The 18,148-nt window shown below is 45.9% G+C and overlaps 1 protein-coding gene across 2 annotated transcripts in view; it reads right to left on the bottom strand.

Annotated features, from left to right (window-relative positions):
• Positions 1-13,371: 13,371 nt before the first annotated feature.
• slc10a7 (solute carrier family 10 member 7) overlaps positions 13,372-18,148 on the bottom strand; it is a 51,209-nt gene continuing 46,432 nt past the window's right edge. The window contains exons 10-13 of one of the 2 annotated variants that reach the window (XM_045711388.1): positions 18,122-18,148; positions 16,265-16,410; positions 15,002-15,052; positions 13,372-14,642 (exon numbers count right to left, since the gene is read on the bottom strand). The exon at positions 18,122-18,148 is cut by the window's right edge and continues 47 nt beyond it. In XM_045711388.1, the coding sequence (XP_045567344.1) occupies positions 15,032-15,052; positions 16,265-16,410; positions 18,122-18,148 (194 nt within the window). In that variant the 3' untranslated portion in view covers positions 13,372-14,642; positions 15,002-15,031. The remainder of the gene's footprint in view (positions 14,643-15,001; positions 15,053-16,264; positions 16,411-18,121) is intronic. The other variant, XM_045711387.1, reaches the window with a different exon arrangement.

Raw genomic sequence — 18,148 nt, 5'->3', positions numbered from 1 at the left:
TCTAACCAATAGTGCAAAAAAGGTATTAGGTGAACAATAGGTAAGTAAAGAAATAAAAACAACAGTAAAAAGACAGTGAAAAACAGTAGCGAGGCTATAACAGTAGCGAGGCTACATACAGACACCGGTTAGTCAGGCTGATTGAGGTAGTATGTACATGAAGATATGATTATAGTGACTATGCATATATGATGAACAGAGAGGAGCAGTAGCGTAAAGAGGGGTTGGTGGGTGGCGGGACACAATGCAGATAGCCCGGTTAGCCAATGTGCGGGAGCACTGGTTGGTCGGGCCAATTGAGGTAGTATGTACATATGTGCATGAATGTATAGTTAAAGTGACTGTGCATATATGATAAACAGAGAGTAGCAGCAGCATAAAAGAGGGGTTGGGGGCGCACACAATGCAAATAGTCCGGGTAGCCATTTGATTACCTGTTCAGGAGTCTTATGGCTTGGGGGTAAAAACTGTTGAGAAGCCTTTTCCCCCTAGACTTGGCACTCCGGTACCGCTTGCCATGCAGTAGTAAAGAGAACAGTCTATGACTGGAGTGGCTGGGGTCTTTGACAATTTTTAGGGCCTTCCACTGACACCGCCTGGTGTAGAGGTCCTGGATGGCAGGCAGCTTAGCCCCAGTGATGTACTGGGCCGTACGCACTACCCTCTGTAGTGCCTTAAGGTCGGAGGCTGAGCAATTTCCGTACCAGGCAGTAATGCAACCAGTCAGGATGCTCTCGATGTTGCCAAATCTTTTTAGTTTCCTGAGGGGGAAAATGCTTTGTCGTGCCCTCTTCACGACTGTCTTGGTGTGTCTCTGACCTCCTCCCAATAGGCTGTCTCATCATTGTTGGTGATCAGGCCTACCACTGTTGTGTTGTCAGCAAACTTAATGATGGTGTTGGAGTCATGCTTGGCCACGCAGTCGTGGGTGAACAGGGAATAAAGGAGGGGACTAAGTATGCACCCCTGAGAGGCCCAATGTTGAGGATCAGCGTGGCAGATGTGTTGTTGCCTACCCTTACCACCTGGGGGCGGTTCGTCAGGAAGTCCAGGATCCAGTTGCAGAGGGAGGTGTTTAGTCCCAGAGTCCTTAGCTTAGTGATGAGCTTTGTGGGCACTATTGTGTTGAACGCTGAGCTGCACTCAATGAATAGCATTCTAACATAAGTGTTCCTTTGTCCAGGTGGGAAAGGGCAGTGTGGAGTGTGATTGAGTTATGTCATCTGTGGTTCTATTGGGGAAGTATGCAAATTGGAGTGGGTCTAAGATATCCAGGATGATGGTGTTTATGTGAGCCATGACCAGCCTTTCAAAGCACTTCATGGCTCCCAACGTGAGTGCTACAGGGTGCTAGTCATTTAAGCAGGTTACCTTCGCTTTTATGGGCACAGGGACTATGGTGGTCTGCTTGAAACATGTAGGTATTACAGACTGAAAATGTCAATGAAGACACCTGCCAGTTGGTCAGCACATGCTTTGAGTACACGTCCTAGCAATCCATCTGGCCCTGCGGCCTTGTGATTGTTGACCTGTTTAAAAGGTCTTGCTCACATCGGCTACAGACAGCGTGATCACACTGTCGTCCGGAACAGCTGATGCTTCCCATGTAGGCTTCAGTGTTACTTGTCTCGAAGCGAGCATAAAAGGAATTTAAATCGTCTGGTAGGCTCGCGTCACTGGGCAGCTCGCGTCTGGGTTTCCCTTTGTTGTCCGTAATAGTTTGCAAGCCCTGCCACATCCGACGGGTGTCAGAACCTGTGTAGTAGGGATTCAATCTTAGTTCTGTATTGACGCTTTCCCTATTTGATGGTTCATCTGAGGGCAAGGCAGGATTTCTTACACGCGTCCAGATTAGTGTCCCTCTCCTTGAAAGCGGAAGCTCTAGCCTTTAGCTCGGTGCGGATGTTGCCTGTAATCCATGGCTTCTGGTTGGGATATGTACGTACGGTCACTGTGGGGACAACGTCGTCGATGCACTTATTGATGAAGCCGGTGACTGAGGTGGTGTATTCCTCAATGCCATTGGATGAATCCTGGAACGTATTCCAGTCTGTGCAGCAAAACAGTCCTGTAGCGTAGCATCCTCGTCATCTGACCACTTCTGTATTGAGCGAGTCACTGGTACTTCCTGCTTTAGCAGGAATCAGGAGGATGGAATTATGGTCATATTTGCCAAATGGAGGGCGAGGGAGAGCACTTTGCGTGTCTCTGTGTGTAGAGTAAAGGTGTTCTAGAGGTTTTTTCCCCCTCTGCTTGCACATGTGACATGCTGGTAGAAATGAGGTAAAAAGGATTTAAGTTTGCCTGCATTAAAGTCCACGGCCGCTTCTGGATGGGCATTTTCTTGTTTGCTTATGGCCTTACACAGCTCGTCGAGTGCAGTCTTAGTGCCAGCAATCTTTGTCCAGTTCGAAGTGAGTAATATCTGTTCTGATATCCCCTGCCTCAGGTTCCAGTCCCAACCCTATCCAACCCCCTGCCTCAGGTTCCAACCCTATCCAACACCCTGCCTCAGGTTCCAGCCCTAGCCAACCCCCTGCCTCAGGTTCCAGCCCTAGCCAACCCCCTGCCTCAGGTTCCAGTCCCAACCCTATCCAACCCCCTGCCTCAGGTCCCAACCCTATCCACCCCCTGCCTCAGGTTCCAGTCCCAACCCTATCCACCCCCTGCCTCAGGTTCCAGTCCCAACCCTAACCAACCCCTGCCTCAGGTTCCAGTCCCAGCCACCCTCCCCCCTGCCTCAGGTTCCAGTCCCAACCCTAGCACTAACCAACCCCCTGCCTCAGGTTCCAGTCCCAACCCTAGCCCTAACCAACCCCCAGCCTGGGAACCAGACTCTAACCAGTCCACAGTCCCAGCACCTAACCCCCAGAAGCCCCTAACCAGTACAGAACCTATGACCCAGCCCCTAACCAGTACAGAACCTATGATCCAGCCCCTAACCAGTACAGAACCCATGACCCTCAACCCCAGACCCCCACCTCTTCTCAACCCCTGCCCCCTAACACTACCCAGAGAGACCCCCCTAACACTACTCAGAGAGAGACCCCCTAACACTACTCAGAGAGAGACCCCCCCTAACACTACCCAGAGAGACCCCCGTAACACTACTCAGAGAGACCCCCCCTAACACTACCCAGAGAGAGACCCCCCCTAACACTACTCAGAGACCCCCCCTAACACTACTCAGAGACCCCCCTAACACTACTCGGAGACCCCCCTAACACTACTCAGAGACCCCCCTAACACTACTCAGAGAGACCCCCATAACACTACTCAGAGAGAGACCCCCTAACACTACCCAGAGACCCGCCCCTAACACTACTCAGAGAGAGACCCCCTAACACTACCCAGAGAGACCCCCTAACACTACTCAGAGAGAGACCCCTTAACACTACTCAGAGAGACCCCCTAACACTACTCAGAGACCCCCCTAACACTACTCAGAGAGACCCCCTAACACTACCCAGAGAGACCCCCAACACTACTCAGAGAGACCCCCCTAACACTACTCAGAGAGACCCCCCTAACACTACTCAGAGACCCCCCTAACACTACTCAGAGAGACCCCCCAACACTACTCAGAGAGACCCCCTAACACTACTCAGAGAGACCCCCTAACACTACCCAGAGAGAGACATCCCCTAACACTACCCAGAGACCCCCTAACACTACTCAGAGAGAGCCCCCTAACACTACTCAGAGAGACCCCCCTAACACTACCCAGAGAGAGACCCCTAACACTACTCAGAGACCCCCCTAACACTACTCAGAGAGACCCCCTTAACACTACTCAGAGAGACCCCCTAACACTACCCAGAGAGACCCCCCTAACACTACCCAGAGAGACCCCCTAACACTACTCAGAGAGACCCCCCTAACACTACCCAGAGAGACCCCCTAACACTACTCAGAGAGACCCCCCTAACACTACCCAGAGAGACCCCCTAACACTACTCAGAGAGACCCCCTAACACTACTCAGAGAGAGACCCCCCTAACACTACTCAGAGAGACCCCCTAACACTACTCAGAGACCCCCCCTAACACTACTCAGAGAGACCCCCCTAACACTACCCAGAGAGACCCCCTAACACTACTCAGAGAGAGACCCCCTAACACTACCCAGAGAGACCCCCTAACACTACCCAGAGACCCCCCCTAACACTACTCAGAGAGACCCCCTAACACTACTCAGAGACCCCCTAACACTACCCAGAGAGAGACCCCCTAACACTACTCAGAGAGACCCCCGAACACTACCCAGAGAGACCCCCTAACACTACTCAGAGAGACCCCCCTAACACTACTCAGAGAGAGACCCCCCATAACACTACTCAGAGAGACCACCCCTAACACTACTCAGAGAGGGACCCCCCTAACACTACTCAGAGAGACCCGCCCTAACACTACCCAGAGAGACCCCCCAACACTACTCAGAGAGACCCCCCTAACACTACTCAGAGAGACCCCCTAACACTACTCAGAGACCCCCCAACACTACTCAGAGAGACCCCCCAACACTACTCAGAGAGACCCCCCTAACACTACTCAGAGAGACCCCCTAACACTACCCAGAGAGAGCCCCCCTAACACTACTCAGAGACCCCCCTAACACTACTCAGAGAGACCCCCTAACACTACTCAGAGAGACCCCCTAACACTACTCAGAGAGAGACCCCCTAACACTACCCAGAGAGAGACCTCCCCTAACACTACCCAGAGACCACCCCTAACACTACTCAGAGAGAGACCCCCTAACACTACTCAGAGAGCCCCCCCTAACACTACCCAGAGAGAGACCCCTAACACTACTCAGAGACCCCCCTAACACTACTCAGAGAGACCCCCTAACACTACCCAGAGAGACCCCCCTAACACTACCCAGAGAGACCGCCCTAACACTACCCAGAGAGACCCCCTAACACTACCCAGAGAGACCCCCTAACACTACCCAGAGAGAGACCCCCCTAACACTATTCAGAGAGACCCCCCTAACACTACCCAGAGAGAGACCCCTAACACTACTCAGAGAGACCCCCTAACACTACTCAGAGAGAGCCCCCCTAACACTACTCAGAGACCCCCCTAACACTACTCAGAGAGACCCCCCTAACAATACTCAGAGAGACCCACCTTAACACTACCCAGAGAGACCCCCCTAACACTACTCAGAGAGACCCCCTAACACTACTCAGAGAGACCCCCTAACACTACTCAGAGAGACGCCCCCTAACACTACCCAGAGAGACCCACCCTAACACTACTCAGAGAGACCCCCTAACACTACTCAGAGAGAGCCCCCCTAACACTACTCAGAGAGACCCCCTAACACTACTCAGAGACCCCCCTAACACTACTCAGAGAGACCCCCTAACACTACTCAGAGAGAGACCCCCTAACACTACTCAGAGACCCCCCTAACACTACTCAGAGAGAGACCCCCTAACACTACCCAGAGACCCCCCTAACACTACTCAGAGAGAGACCCCCCTAACACTACCCAGAGAGACCCCCCTAACACTACTCAGAGAGAGCCCCCTAACACTACTCAGAGAGACCCCCTAACACTACTCAGAGAGACCCCCTAACACTACTCAGAGAGACCCCCCTAACACTACCCAGAAAGAGACCCCCCCTAACACTACTCAGAGACCCCCCCAACACTACTCAGAGAGACCCCCCTAACATTACTCAGAGAGACCCCCCTAACACTACTCAGAGAGAGACCCCCTAACACTACCCAGAGAGAGCCCCCCTAACACTACCCAGAGACCCCCCCTAACACTTCTCAGAGAGAGACCCCCCTAACACTACTCAGAGAGACCCCCTAACACTACCCAGAGAGAGACCCCTAACACTACTCAGAGACCCCCCTAACACTAGCCAGAGAGACCCCCTTAACACTACTCAGAGAGACCCCCTAACACTACCCAGAGAGACCCCCTAACACTACCCAGAGAGAGACCCCCTAACACTACTCAGAGAGACCCCCCTAACACTACCCAGAGAGAGACCCCTAACACTACTCAGAGACCCCCTAACAATACTCAGAGAGACCCCCCTTAACACTACCCAGAGAGACCCCCCTAACACTACTCAGAGAGACCCCCCTAACACTACCCAGAGACCCCCCTAACACTACTCAGAGAGACCCCCTAACACTACTCAGAGAGACCCCCTAACACTACTCAGAGAGACCCCCCTAACACTACTCAGAGAGAGACCCCCTAACACTACTCAGAGAGACCCCCTAACACTACTCAGAGACCTCCCCTAACACTACTCAGAGAGAGAACCCCCTAACACTACTCAGAGACCCCCCTAACACTACTCAGAGAGAGACCCCTAACACTACCCAGAGACCCCCCCAACACTACTCAGAGAGAGACCCCCCAACACTACCCAGAGAGACCCCCTAACACTACTCAGAGAGACCCCCTAACACTACTCAGAGAGACCCCCTAACACTACTCAGAGAGAGACCCCCTAACACTACTCAGAGAGAGCCCCCCTAACACTACTCAGAGAGACCCCCTAGCACTACTCAGAGAGAGCCCCCCTAACACTACTCAGAGAGAGACCCCGCTAACACTACCCAGAGACCCCCCCTAACACTACTCAGAGAGAGACCCCCCTAACACTACCCAGAGAGACCCCCCTAACACTACTCAGAGAGAGCCCCCTAACACTACTCAGAGAGACCCCCTAACACTACTCAGAGAGACCCCCTAACACTACTCAGAGAGACCCCCCTAACACTACTCAGAGAGACCCCCCTAACACTACCCAAAGAGACCCCCAACACTACTCAGAGAGAGACCCCCTAACACTACTCAGAGAGACCCCCTAACACTACCCAGAGAGACCCCCCAACACTACTCAGAGAGACCCCCTAACACTACTCAGAGAGACCCCACCATAACACTACCCAGAGAGATCCCCCTAACACTACCCAGAGAGAGACCCCCTAACACTACTCAGAGACCCCCCCTAACACTACCCAGAGAGACCCCCCTAACACTACTCAGAGAGAGATCCCCCTAACACTACTCAGAGACCCCCCCTAACACTACCCAGAGAGACCCCACCTAACACTACCCAGAGACCCCCCTAACACTACTCAGAGAGACCCCCTAACACTACTCAGAGACCCCCCTAACACTACCCAGAGAGAGACCCCCTAACACTACCCAGAGACCCCCTCTAACACTACTCAGAGAGACCCCCTAACACTACTCAGAGAGAGACCCCCTAACACTACCCAGAGAGACCCCCCTAACACTACCCAGAGAGACCCCCCTAACACTACCCAGAGAGACCCCCCTAACACTACTCAGAGAGACCCCCTAACACTACTCAGAGACCCCCTTTAACACTACTCAGAGAGACCCCCCTAACACTACCCAGAGAGAGCCCCCCTAACACTACCCAGAGACCCCCTCTAACACTACTCAGAGAGACCCCCCTAACACTACTCAGAGAGAGCCCCCTAACACTACTCAGAGAGACCCCCCTAACACTACCCAGAGAGACCCCCCTAACACTACTCAGAGAGACCCCCTAACACTACTCAGAGACCCCCTTTAACACTACTCAGAGAGAGCCCCCCTAACACTACCCAGAGAGACCCCCTAACACTACCCAGAGAGACCCCCTAACACTACTCAGAGAGACCCCCTAACACTACTCAGAGACCCCTTTAACACTACTCAGAGAGAGACCCCCTAACACTACTCAGAGACCCCCCCTAACAATACTCAGAGAGACCCCCCAACACTACTCAGAGAGACCCCCCTAACACTACTCAGAGAGACCCCCCTAACACTACCCAGAGAGAGCCCCCCTAACACTACTCAGAGACCCCCCCTAACACTACTCAGAGAGACCCCCTAACACTACTCAGAGAGACCCCCTAACACTACTCAGAGACCCACCCTAACACTACCCAGAGAGAGACCCCCCTAACACTACCCAGAGACCCCCTCTAACACTACTCAGAGAGACCCCCTAACACTACCCAGAGACCCCCAACACTACTCAGAGAGAGACCCCCTAACACTACCCAGAGAGACCCCCTAACACTACTCAGAGAGAGACCCCCTAACACTACTCAGAGAGACCCCCTAACACTACTCAGAGAGACCCCCCTAACACTACCCAGAGAGACCCCCCTAACACTACTCAGAGAGACCCCCCTAACACTACCCAGACAGAGACCCCCTAACACTACTCAAAGACCCCCCCTAACACTACTCAGAGAGAACCCCCTAACACTACTCAGAGAGAGCCCCCTAACACTACCCAGAGAGACCCCCTAACACTACCCAGAGACCCCCCTAACACTACCCAGAGAGAGCCCCCTAACACTACTCAGAGAGACCCCCTAACACTACTCAGAGAGACCCCTAACACTACTCAGAGAGAGACCCCCTAACACTACTCAGAGACCCCCCTAACACTACTCAGAGAGACCCCCCTAACACTACCCAGAGAGACACCCCCTCACACTACTCAGAGAGGGACCCCCCCTAACACTACCCAGAGACCCCCCTAACACTATTCAGAGAGACCCCTAACACTACCCAGAGAGACCCCCCTAACACTACTCAGAGAGAGACCCCCAACACTACTCAGAGAGAGACCCCCTAACACTACCCAGATAGACGCCCCTAACACTACCCAGAGACCCCCAAACACTACTCAGAGAGACCCCCTAACACTACTCAGAGAGACCCCCCCCTAACACTACTCAGAGAGACCCCCCTAGCACTACTCAGAGAGAGACCCCCTAACACTACTCAGAGACCCCCCTAACACTACTCAGAGAGACCCCCCTAACACTACTCAGAGAGACCCCCCTAACACTACTCAGAGAGACCCCCCTAACACTACCCAGAGAGACCTCCCCTAACACTACTCAGAGAGACCCCCTAACACTACTCAGAGAGAGACCCCCCTAACACTACTCAGAGAGACCCCCCTAACACTACTCAGAGAGACCCCCCTAACACTACTCAGAGAGACCCCCTAACACTACTCAGAGAGAGACCCCCTAACACTACTCAGAGAGACCCCTAACACTACTCAGAGAGCCCCCTAACACTACTCTGAGAGAGACCCCCCTAACACTACCCAGAGAAACCCCCCTAACACTACTCAGAGACCTCCCTAACACTACTCAGAGACCCCCCTAACACTACCCAGAGAGATACCCCCTAACACTACTCAGAGAGAGACCCCCTAACACTACTCAGAGAGAGACCCCCTAACACTACCCAGAGACCCCCCCAACACTACTCAGAGACCCCCCTAACACTACCCAGAGACCCCCTAACACTACCCAGAGAGACCCCCTAACACTACTCAGAGAGAGACCCCTAACACTACTCAGAGAGACCCCTAACACTACTCAGAGACCCCCCCTAACACTACTCAGAGAGACCCCCCAACACTACTCAGAGAGAGACCCCCCTAACACTACCCAGAGAGACCCCCCAAACACTACTCAGAGAGACCCCCTAACACTACCCAGAGAGACCCCCTAACACTACTCAGAGACCCCCCTAACACTACTCAGAGAGACCCCTAACACTACCCAGAGAGGCCCCCTAACACTACCCAGAGACCCCCTAACACTACCCAGAGAGACCCCCTAACACTACTCAGAGAGCCCCCCCTAACACTACTCAGAGAGACCCCCTAACACTACTCAGAGAGACCCCCCTAACACTACTCAGAGAGACCCCCTAACACTACCCAGAGAGACCCCCTAACACTACTCAGAGAGCCCCCCTAACACTACTCAGAGACCCCCTAACACTACTCAGAGAGACCCCCCTAACACTACTCAGAGAGACCCCCCTAACACTACCCAGAGAGACCCCCTAACACTACTCAGAGAGACCCCCTAACACTACTCAGAGACCCCCCTAACACTACTCAGAGACCCCCCTAACACTACTCAGAGAGACCCCCTAACACTACCCAGAGAGACCCCTAACACTACTCAGAGAGACCCCCCTAACACTACCCAGAGACCCCCCTAACACTACTCAGAGAGACCCCCTCTAACACTACTCAGAGAGACCCCCTAACACTACTCAGAGAGACCCCCCTAACACTACCCAGAGAGACCCCCCTAACACTACCCAGAGAGCCCCCCCTAACACTACTCAGAGACCCCCCTAACACTACTCAGAGAGACCCCCCTAACACTACTCAGAGAGACCCCCTAACACTACTCAGAGAGCCCCCCTAACACTACCCAGAGAGACCCCCCTAACACTACTCAGAGACCCCCCTAACACTACCCAGAGACCCCCCTAACACTACCCAGAGACCCCCCTAACACTTCTCAGAGAGACCCCCCCTAACACTATATATATATAGAGCTACAGCCTTCCCTGTAGCTCAGTTGGTAGAGCATGGTGTTTGCAACACCAGGGTTGTGGGTTCGATTCCCACGGGGGGCCAGCACAGAAAAAAAAAAAAAAAATGTAGCACTACTGTAAGTCGCTCTGGATAAGAGCGTCTGCTAAATGATGTAAATGTAAATATATTATCATCTAAACTGTATATTACTGTATATTATCATCTACTGTATATTACTGTATATTATCATCTAAACTATATATTACTGTATATTACCATCTAAACTGTATATTATCATCTAAACTGTATATTACTGTATAATATCAGCTACTGTATATTATCATCTAAACTGTATATTACTGTATAATATCATCTACTGTATATTACTGTATATTATCATCTAAACTGTATATTACTGTATATTATCATCTATACTGTATATTACTGTATATTACCATCTAAACTGTATATAACTGTATATTATCATCTACTGTATATTATCATCTAAACTGTATATTACTGTATATTATCATCTAAACTGTATATTACTGTATGTTATCATCTAAACTGTATATTATTGTATATTATCATCTAAACTGTATATTATCATCTAAACTATATATTATCATCTACTGTATATTACTGTATATTATCATCTAAACTGTATATTATCATCTACTGTATATTACTGTATATTATCATCTAAACTGTATATTATCATCTAAACTGTATATAACTGTATATTATCTTCTACTGTATATTACTGTATATTATCATCTAAACTGTATATTACTGTATATTATCATCTAAACTGTATATTACTGTATGTTATCATCTAAACTGTATATTACTGTATGTTATCATCTAAACTGTATATTATTGTATATTATCATCTAAACTGTATATTATCTACAACCCTATATGTATCATCTAGAACTCTATATCTGTCTATCTGTAAAACCTTTAACAAAAACAACTTGTAACTGTTACTGTGTTTGTCAGGCCATTACCATGAATGGCTTAGTAGACTAGAACACAGACCCATTGAACTATATATACAATACTATAGAACACAGACCCATTGAACTATATATACTATACTATAGAACACAGACCCATTGAACTATATATACTATACTATAGAACACAGACCCATTGAACTATATATACTATACTATAGAACACAGACCCATTGAACTATATATACTATACTATAGAACACAGACCCATTGAACTATATATACTATATTATAGAACACAGACCCATTGAACTATATATACTATACTATAGAACACAGACCCATTGAACTATATATACAATACTATAGAACACAGACCCATTGAACTATATATACTATACTATAGAACACAGACCCATTGAACTATATATACTATACTATAGAACACAGACCCATTGAACTATATATACAATACTATAGAACACAGACCCATTGAACTATATATACTATACTATAGAACACAGACCCATTGAACTATATATACTATACTATAGAACACAGACCCATTGAACTATATATACTATACTATAGAACACAGACCCATTGAACTATATATACAATACTATAGAACACAGACCCATTGAACTATATATACTATACTATAGAACACAGACCCATTGAACTATATATACTATAGAACACAGACCCATTGAACTATATATACTATACTATAGAACACAGACCCATTGAACTATATATACTATACTATAGAACACAGACCCATTGAACTATATATACTATACTATAGAACACAGACCCATTGAACTATATATACAATACTATAGAACACAGACCCATTGAACTATATATACAATACTATAGAACACAGACCCATTGAACTATATATACTATACTATAGAACACAGACCCATTGAACTATATATACAATACTATAGAACACAGACCCAGCCCACAGCAAACTAGTACTATATTCTACCATATAGAACACAGACCCAGCCCACAGCAAACTAGTACTATATTCTCCCATATAGAACACAGACCCAGCCCACAGCAAACTAGTACTAGATTCTACCATATAGAACACAGACCCAGTCCACAGCAAACTAGTACTATACAGACCCACTCCACAGTAAACTAGTATTATACAGAACACAGACTCACTCCACAGTAAACTAGTATTATACAGACCCACTCCACAGTAAACTAGTATTATACAGAACACAGACCCACTCCACAGTAAACTAGTACTATACAGACCCACTCCACAGTAAACTAGTATTATACAGAACACAGACCCACTCCACAGTAAACTAGTATTATACAGACCCCCACTCCACAGTAAACTAGTACTATACAGACCTACTCCACAGTAAACTAGTATTATACAGAACCCACTCCACAGTAAACTAGTATTATACAGAACCCAGACCCACTCCACAGTAAACTAGTATTATACAGACCCACTCCACAGTAAACTAGTATTATACAGAACACAGACCCACTCCACAGTAAACTAGTATTATACAGACCCACTCCACAGTAAACTAGTATTATACAGACCCACTCCACAGTAAACTAGTATTATACAGACCCACTCCACAGTAAACTAGTATTATACAGACCCACTCCACAGTAAACTAGTATTATACAGAACCCAGACCCACTCCACAGTAAACTAGTATTATACAGACCCACTCCACAGTAAACTAGTATTATACAGAACCCAGACCCACTCCACAGTAAACTAGTATTATACAGACCCACTCCACAGTAAACTAGTATTATACAGAACACAGACCCACTCCACAGTAAACTAGTACTATACAGACCCACTCCACAGTAAACTAGTATTATACAGACCCACTCCACAGTAAACTAGTACTATACAGACCCACTCCACAGTAAACTAGTATTATACAGAACACAGACCCACTCCACAGTATACTAGTACTATACAGAACACAGACCCACTCCACAGTAAACTAGTACTATACAGAACACAGACCCAGTCCACAGTGTTTAAAATCACAGTTTTTATTCATACTAGAGAAGAAAACACTCCGGCACTTGTCCTTCTAACATCCGCCCAAACTGAAAGGCTATCTTTTCAGTACTGAGAGTCTGCATCCTGACTGGCCTATAAGGAGTAGAGTTTCACGTGGAACACATTACCATTGGTCCTTGTTGTCACACAGTGTTTGTTTGGTAACAGCATTAGAAAAATCTGACAAACAAATAATCATCATCAATATGTTCGTATTTATCACTGACGTTATGCCAAGGCACCTAGGCATGGAGCGGTGTCCCAAATAGCACTCTATTCCCCTACGTCGTGCACTTATTTTGACCAGAGCTCTATGGGGCCCTGGTCAAAAGTAGTGCACTATATAGGGAATAGGGTGCTATTTGGGACACAGAACTATAGAAAGTAGAACAGAATCATGACAGCTACAGTCATATCTCCATCTGCTCAACGCAGACCTCCATGGATCATGAGAGTTTGTCTGTGGCCGAAATGCCACCCTATTCTCTATGTAGTGTACTACCACCGATGGACTGGGCCTTGGGCAAATGTAGTGCACTTTAGAGTAAATAGGATGCCAATTCAGACATACTTCACATTTTCATCCCCCCCCAGAATACAGACAGGGAGACATCACCAAATGTCTGTCCTTCAACTACGGTAATAAAGTTTTGTTTTATTAAACCTCCCCTCTCACCCAAAAGCCTAAACAAGCATTAGAAACTATCAGTAAACTAGTTCAACACCATTAAAAAAAATTACTGATTGTCAGAAAAGAGTCTTCTGAATGTAACATCCCCAGAAAAATAGTTAGAAAGAATAAAAAGTCCCAGCCAGTCTCTGTCTGCCCACGGCAGGAGGTGTCGTCACAGAATTCACTTCCTGAACGATGATCAGTAGTACTTCTTGTCTCACAGGAAGTTGACACCATCTTCACGGGGGATACAAAAATAGAGACTTCTTTGTTCGTATAAAAGTAAACCGTCGAATAATCATACAGGTTTTGTCATAGTAACCATCACAACCGTTAAGCCCAGGACTACTTGTCGCGAGTCACGTGGTTGTGATAAGGCACTTGTGTTTTTGTATGTATCCTTCCACCAGAGAGATACGTAGGAGGAAGGAAGGAAGTAGTCCCTTCTGTCACAGTTTAAAGGACACTCCCCATGAGGGGGGAGTGAATGGGTGTACACACTGGGGAGAAGTGTAGGTAATACTACACAAGAGTCCACTTCAGATGGGCTGTAGGTCGGTCAGCTTCACTCCCTGTGGACACACAATATTTTAATTTAGCAAGTGTTGACTGACGTTGATGCAAAATAGTGAAGATTATAAAAATGACCCAGCCACCATCAAAACAGTTCACCCTTCCCAAAACCCTCCACTCCAAACCAACAGTGATTTCATTGGTAACATCTTTACATATATATTTATATATTTCAACAAGCGAGTTAGATTTGTCCCCTCCAAACCAACAATGATTAAAACATTCTATATCAGAATTAAAGACCAATTAATGAATTAATTGCCAATTAGCACCATTCGTGATCAATTAAGTCCAGGTGAGTAGCTGGGTGTTAGTGGGTTAGACACACAGACCGGTTAGGTGATGTTTCTCTACTCACACAGACCGGACAGGTAGACTACTGTAGGTATCAATGCAATAAAATACTAGGCTGTTCCAGGGAGGAGAGAACGGAGGGACCCAGTTAGATAATAGTTGGTGTGATAGATAGAGATATATAGATAGAGAGATATATATAGAGATATAGAGAGAGAGATATATATAGAGAGAGATATAGATATAGATAGAGAGATATAGATATAGATAGAGAGATATAGATATAGATAGAGAGAAATAGATAGAGATATAGATATATAGATAGATAGAGATATAGATAGAGAGATATAGAGATATAGATAGAGAGAGAGATATAGATAGAGAGAGAGATATAGATAGAGAGAGAGATATAGATAGAGAGATATAGATATAGATAGAGAGATATAGATATAGATAGAGAGAAATAGATAGAGAGAGAGAGAGATAGATATATAGATAGATAGAGATAGAGAGATATAGAGATATAGATAGAGATATAGATAGAGAGAGAGATATAGATAGAGATATAGGTAGAGAGATAGCGAGATATAGATAGAGAGAGAGAGAGAGAGAGATAGATAGAGAGAGATAGATAGAGATGTAGATATAGATATAGAGAGATATAGATATAGAGAGATATAGATAGAGAGATATAGATAGAGAGATATAGATAGAGAGATATAGATAGAGAGATATAGGTAGAGAGATATAGATAGAGATATATAGATAGAGATATATAGATAGAGATATATAGATAGAGAGATAGAGATAGAGAGATATAGATAGAGAGAGATAGAGAGATAGAGAGAGATATAGATATAGATAGAGAGATATAGATAGAGAGATAGAGATATAGATAGATAGAGATAGAGAGATATAGATAGAGAGAGATAGAGAGATATAGATATAGATAGAGATGTAGATAGAGAGATATAGATATAGATAGATAGATATAGATAGAGAGATAGAGATAGAGATATAGATAGAGAGATATAGATAGAGAGATAGAGATATAGATAGAGAGATATAGATAGAGAGATAGATATAGATAGAGATATAGATATAGATAGAGAGATATAGATATAGATAGAGAGATATAGATAGAGAGAGATAGAGATATAGATAGAGATATAGAGAGATAGATATAGATAGAGAGATAGAGATAGAGATAGAGATATAGATAGAGAGATAGAGATATAGATAGAGAGATAGAGATAGAGATATAGATAGAGAGATAGAGATATAGATAGAGAGATATAGATACTCTCTCTGTGTGTGTTTTGTCTACCTTTTGTCTGCTGTTCATCCAGCTCTTGATGGTGGGTACCAGTATTGAACCCAGTAGGATCTGAGCAGGGTGATAGATGAGGAGAGGGACGGAGATCAGAGAGAGATGCTCATACCCCTCAAACACTATCTTTAACATGGGTATACCTGGAGAGAGGGAGGGAGAGGAGAGAGAGAGAGAGAGGGAGGGAGGGAGGGAGAGAGGGGTAAAAGAAAGAAAATAGATATTACCATTTGAGAAACACAAGCTTAGCTTGATCCATTTCTGTATAATTTTCAATGGTATTACTGGAATTGATCAAATGCATGGTATTTGTTATTGACATAGTGGCTGCAGTGAGTCTTCGCAGGTTAGTGTTGGTCAACTAAGATAATTATGTTAGCAAGAGATTCGAGTTCCTGGTTGTAGCTGTGTCCAGAAACCAGATGACAATTTCTAGTCTGATTTAGCCTCCATTTGTCTCCTACTTCCTGACCCGGAGTTGGCTTGATGAACATTTCTCCTCCTTATTTATTTCTCGAGCAGATAAACACACCCCATTTTTTTTTTTTTATTACCAACAACTCAAGAGTGAAAGATATCTCTAAAATTTGGTTCTTCTTCTGACCCCATTCAGAGGAGAAAAATCAGGCCTGGGGAAATCTTTCAGACATGAGAAACAGATGTACTATCTCGACGGAGAAAGCTATATTAAGATACCTTTCTACGCTCCATCTCTGACTCCGCTGGTTGTCCTTCTAAAAAATGTTGGATAACAGTAAAACAAAAATAAAATGCACTAAAAGCGTACAAATTCCTCTTCTTCTTAAGCAAGTCTGACTCAAGCATCATAACTGAGAATGGGATAAGTGGTGCTTTTTAAAAATCCTTTTATCATCTCAGCAGACTTTTTATTTGAGAGAAGAAGAAAAAAAAAAACAGCGGTTTAAAATTGACCCTGGTCAGTCAACAGTCTTCCCTCTGCCAGCCTTCACGGTTACCACGTCAACTTCTAGTGAATCCGGTTTTCATTTCAGCAGTTTACTATCTGTGATGTGCTAGATGCCTTGCTTATTAAGATCGATGTAATTAAAATTGTTTATTAAAAAAAAAAAATAATCATCCACTGGGGCTGATATGCTTTATCCATTTTATGCTGCAGCTTTCTGCCCCCCCTGATTGCTGAATCATTAACACATATTTAACCTGATAATTATACCTGGTACTACTATCCCCAAGGTTTGGAAGGAGGCCCATGTCCTCCCCCTAACGATTATATCTAATAGTATCCCCCCCAAAAAATGGCAACATCATCTATATGAACTCGACTGCTACTTTATTTACGGGCAACAGTTTTAGTACTCATCACTGCATTCTCTACCAGACAGTTGGCTGTCCCTCTTTGATGTCATCACTGCATTCTCTACCAGACAGTTGGTTGTCCCTCTGATTTCACGTGGGTTGATAGCAAATGTTAAATGTATTTTTTTAACACCAAGTCCCACTGTACCTAACGTCATTACTGACCTTTAGACATACGAGTCACCACCACCCCCGGTCTCAGGGATGGAGAACTCTGGGAATTCCTTTGGTCGCTACGGAGTTAGGTAAATACGTTTTTTTGTGGAACAATCTTCAAAATGTTCTGAAATGTGATGTCCTGGTGCCTCTTGGGTCATTCAGGAAGCTGATTGAGGATCTTATTACTGATGAATGTGTTTGTGTTTTTATTTCTTGGTGCTTGCATTTTGTATTTTTGTAATTTCTGTCATTCAGGGATCATCTGTAAAAAGAGACCTTAGTCTCAGTATGAATCCCTGAAAAAAATCAAAAGGTTAAATGCTAAATAAATAATAATAAAAAAAACTGTCCGCTTACCCAGGGTGAGTGATTTGTGTGTAGCAC

This window comes from Salmo salar, unplaced genomic scaffold (genome assembly GCF_905237065.1).
Source record: "Salmo salar unplaced genomic scaffold, Ssal_v3.1, whole genome shotgun sequence".
NCBI lineage: Eukaryota > Metazoa > Chordata > Actinopteri > Salmoniformes > Salmonidae > Salmo > Salmo salar.
This window is presented reverse-complemented; position numbering and strand designations above follow the sequence as displayed.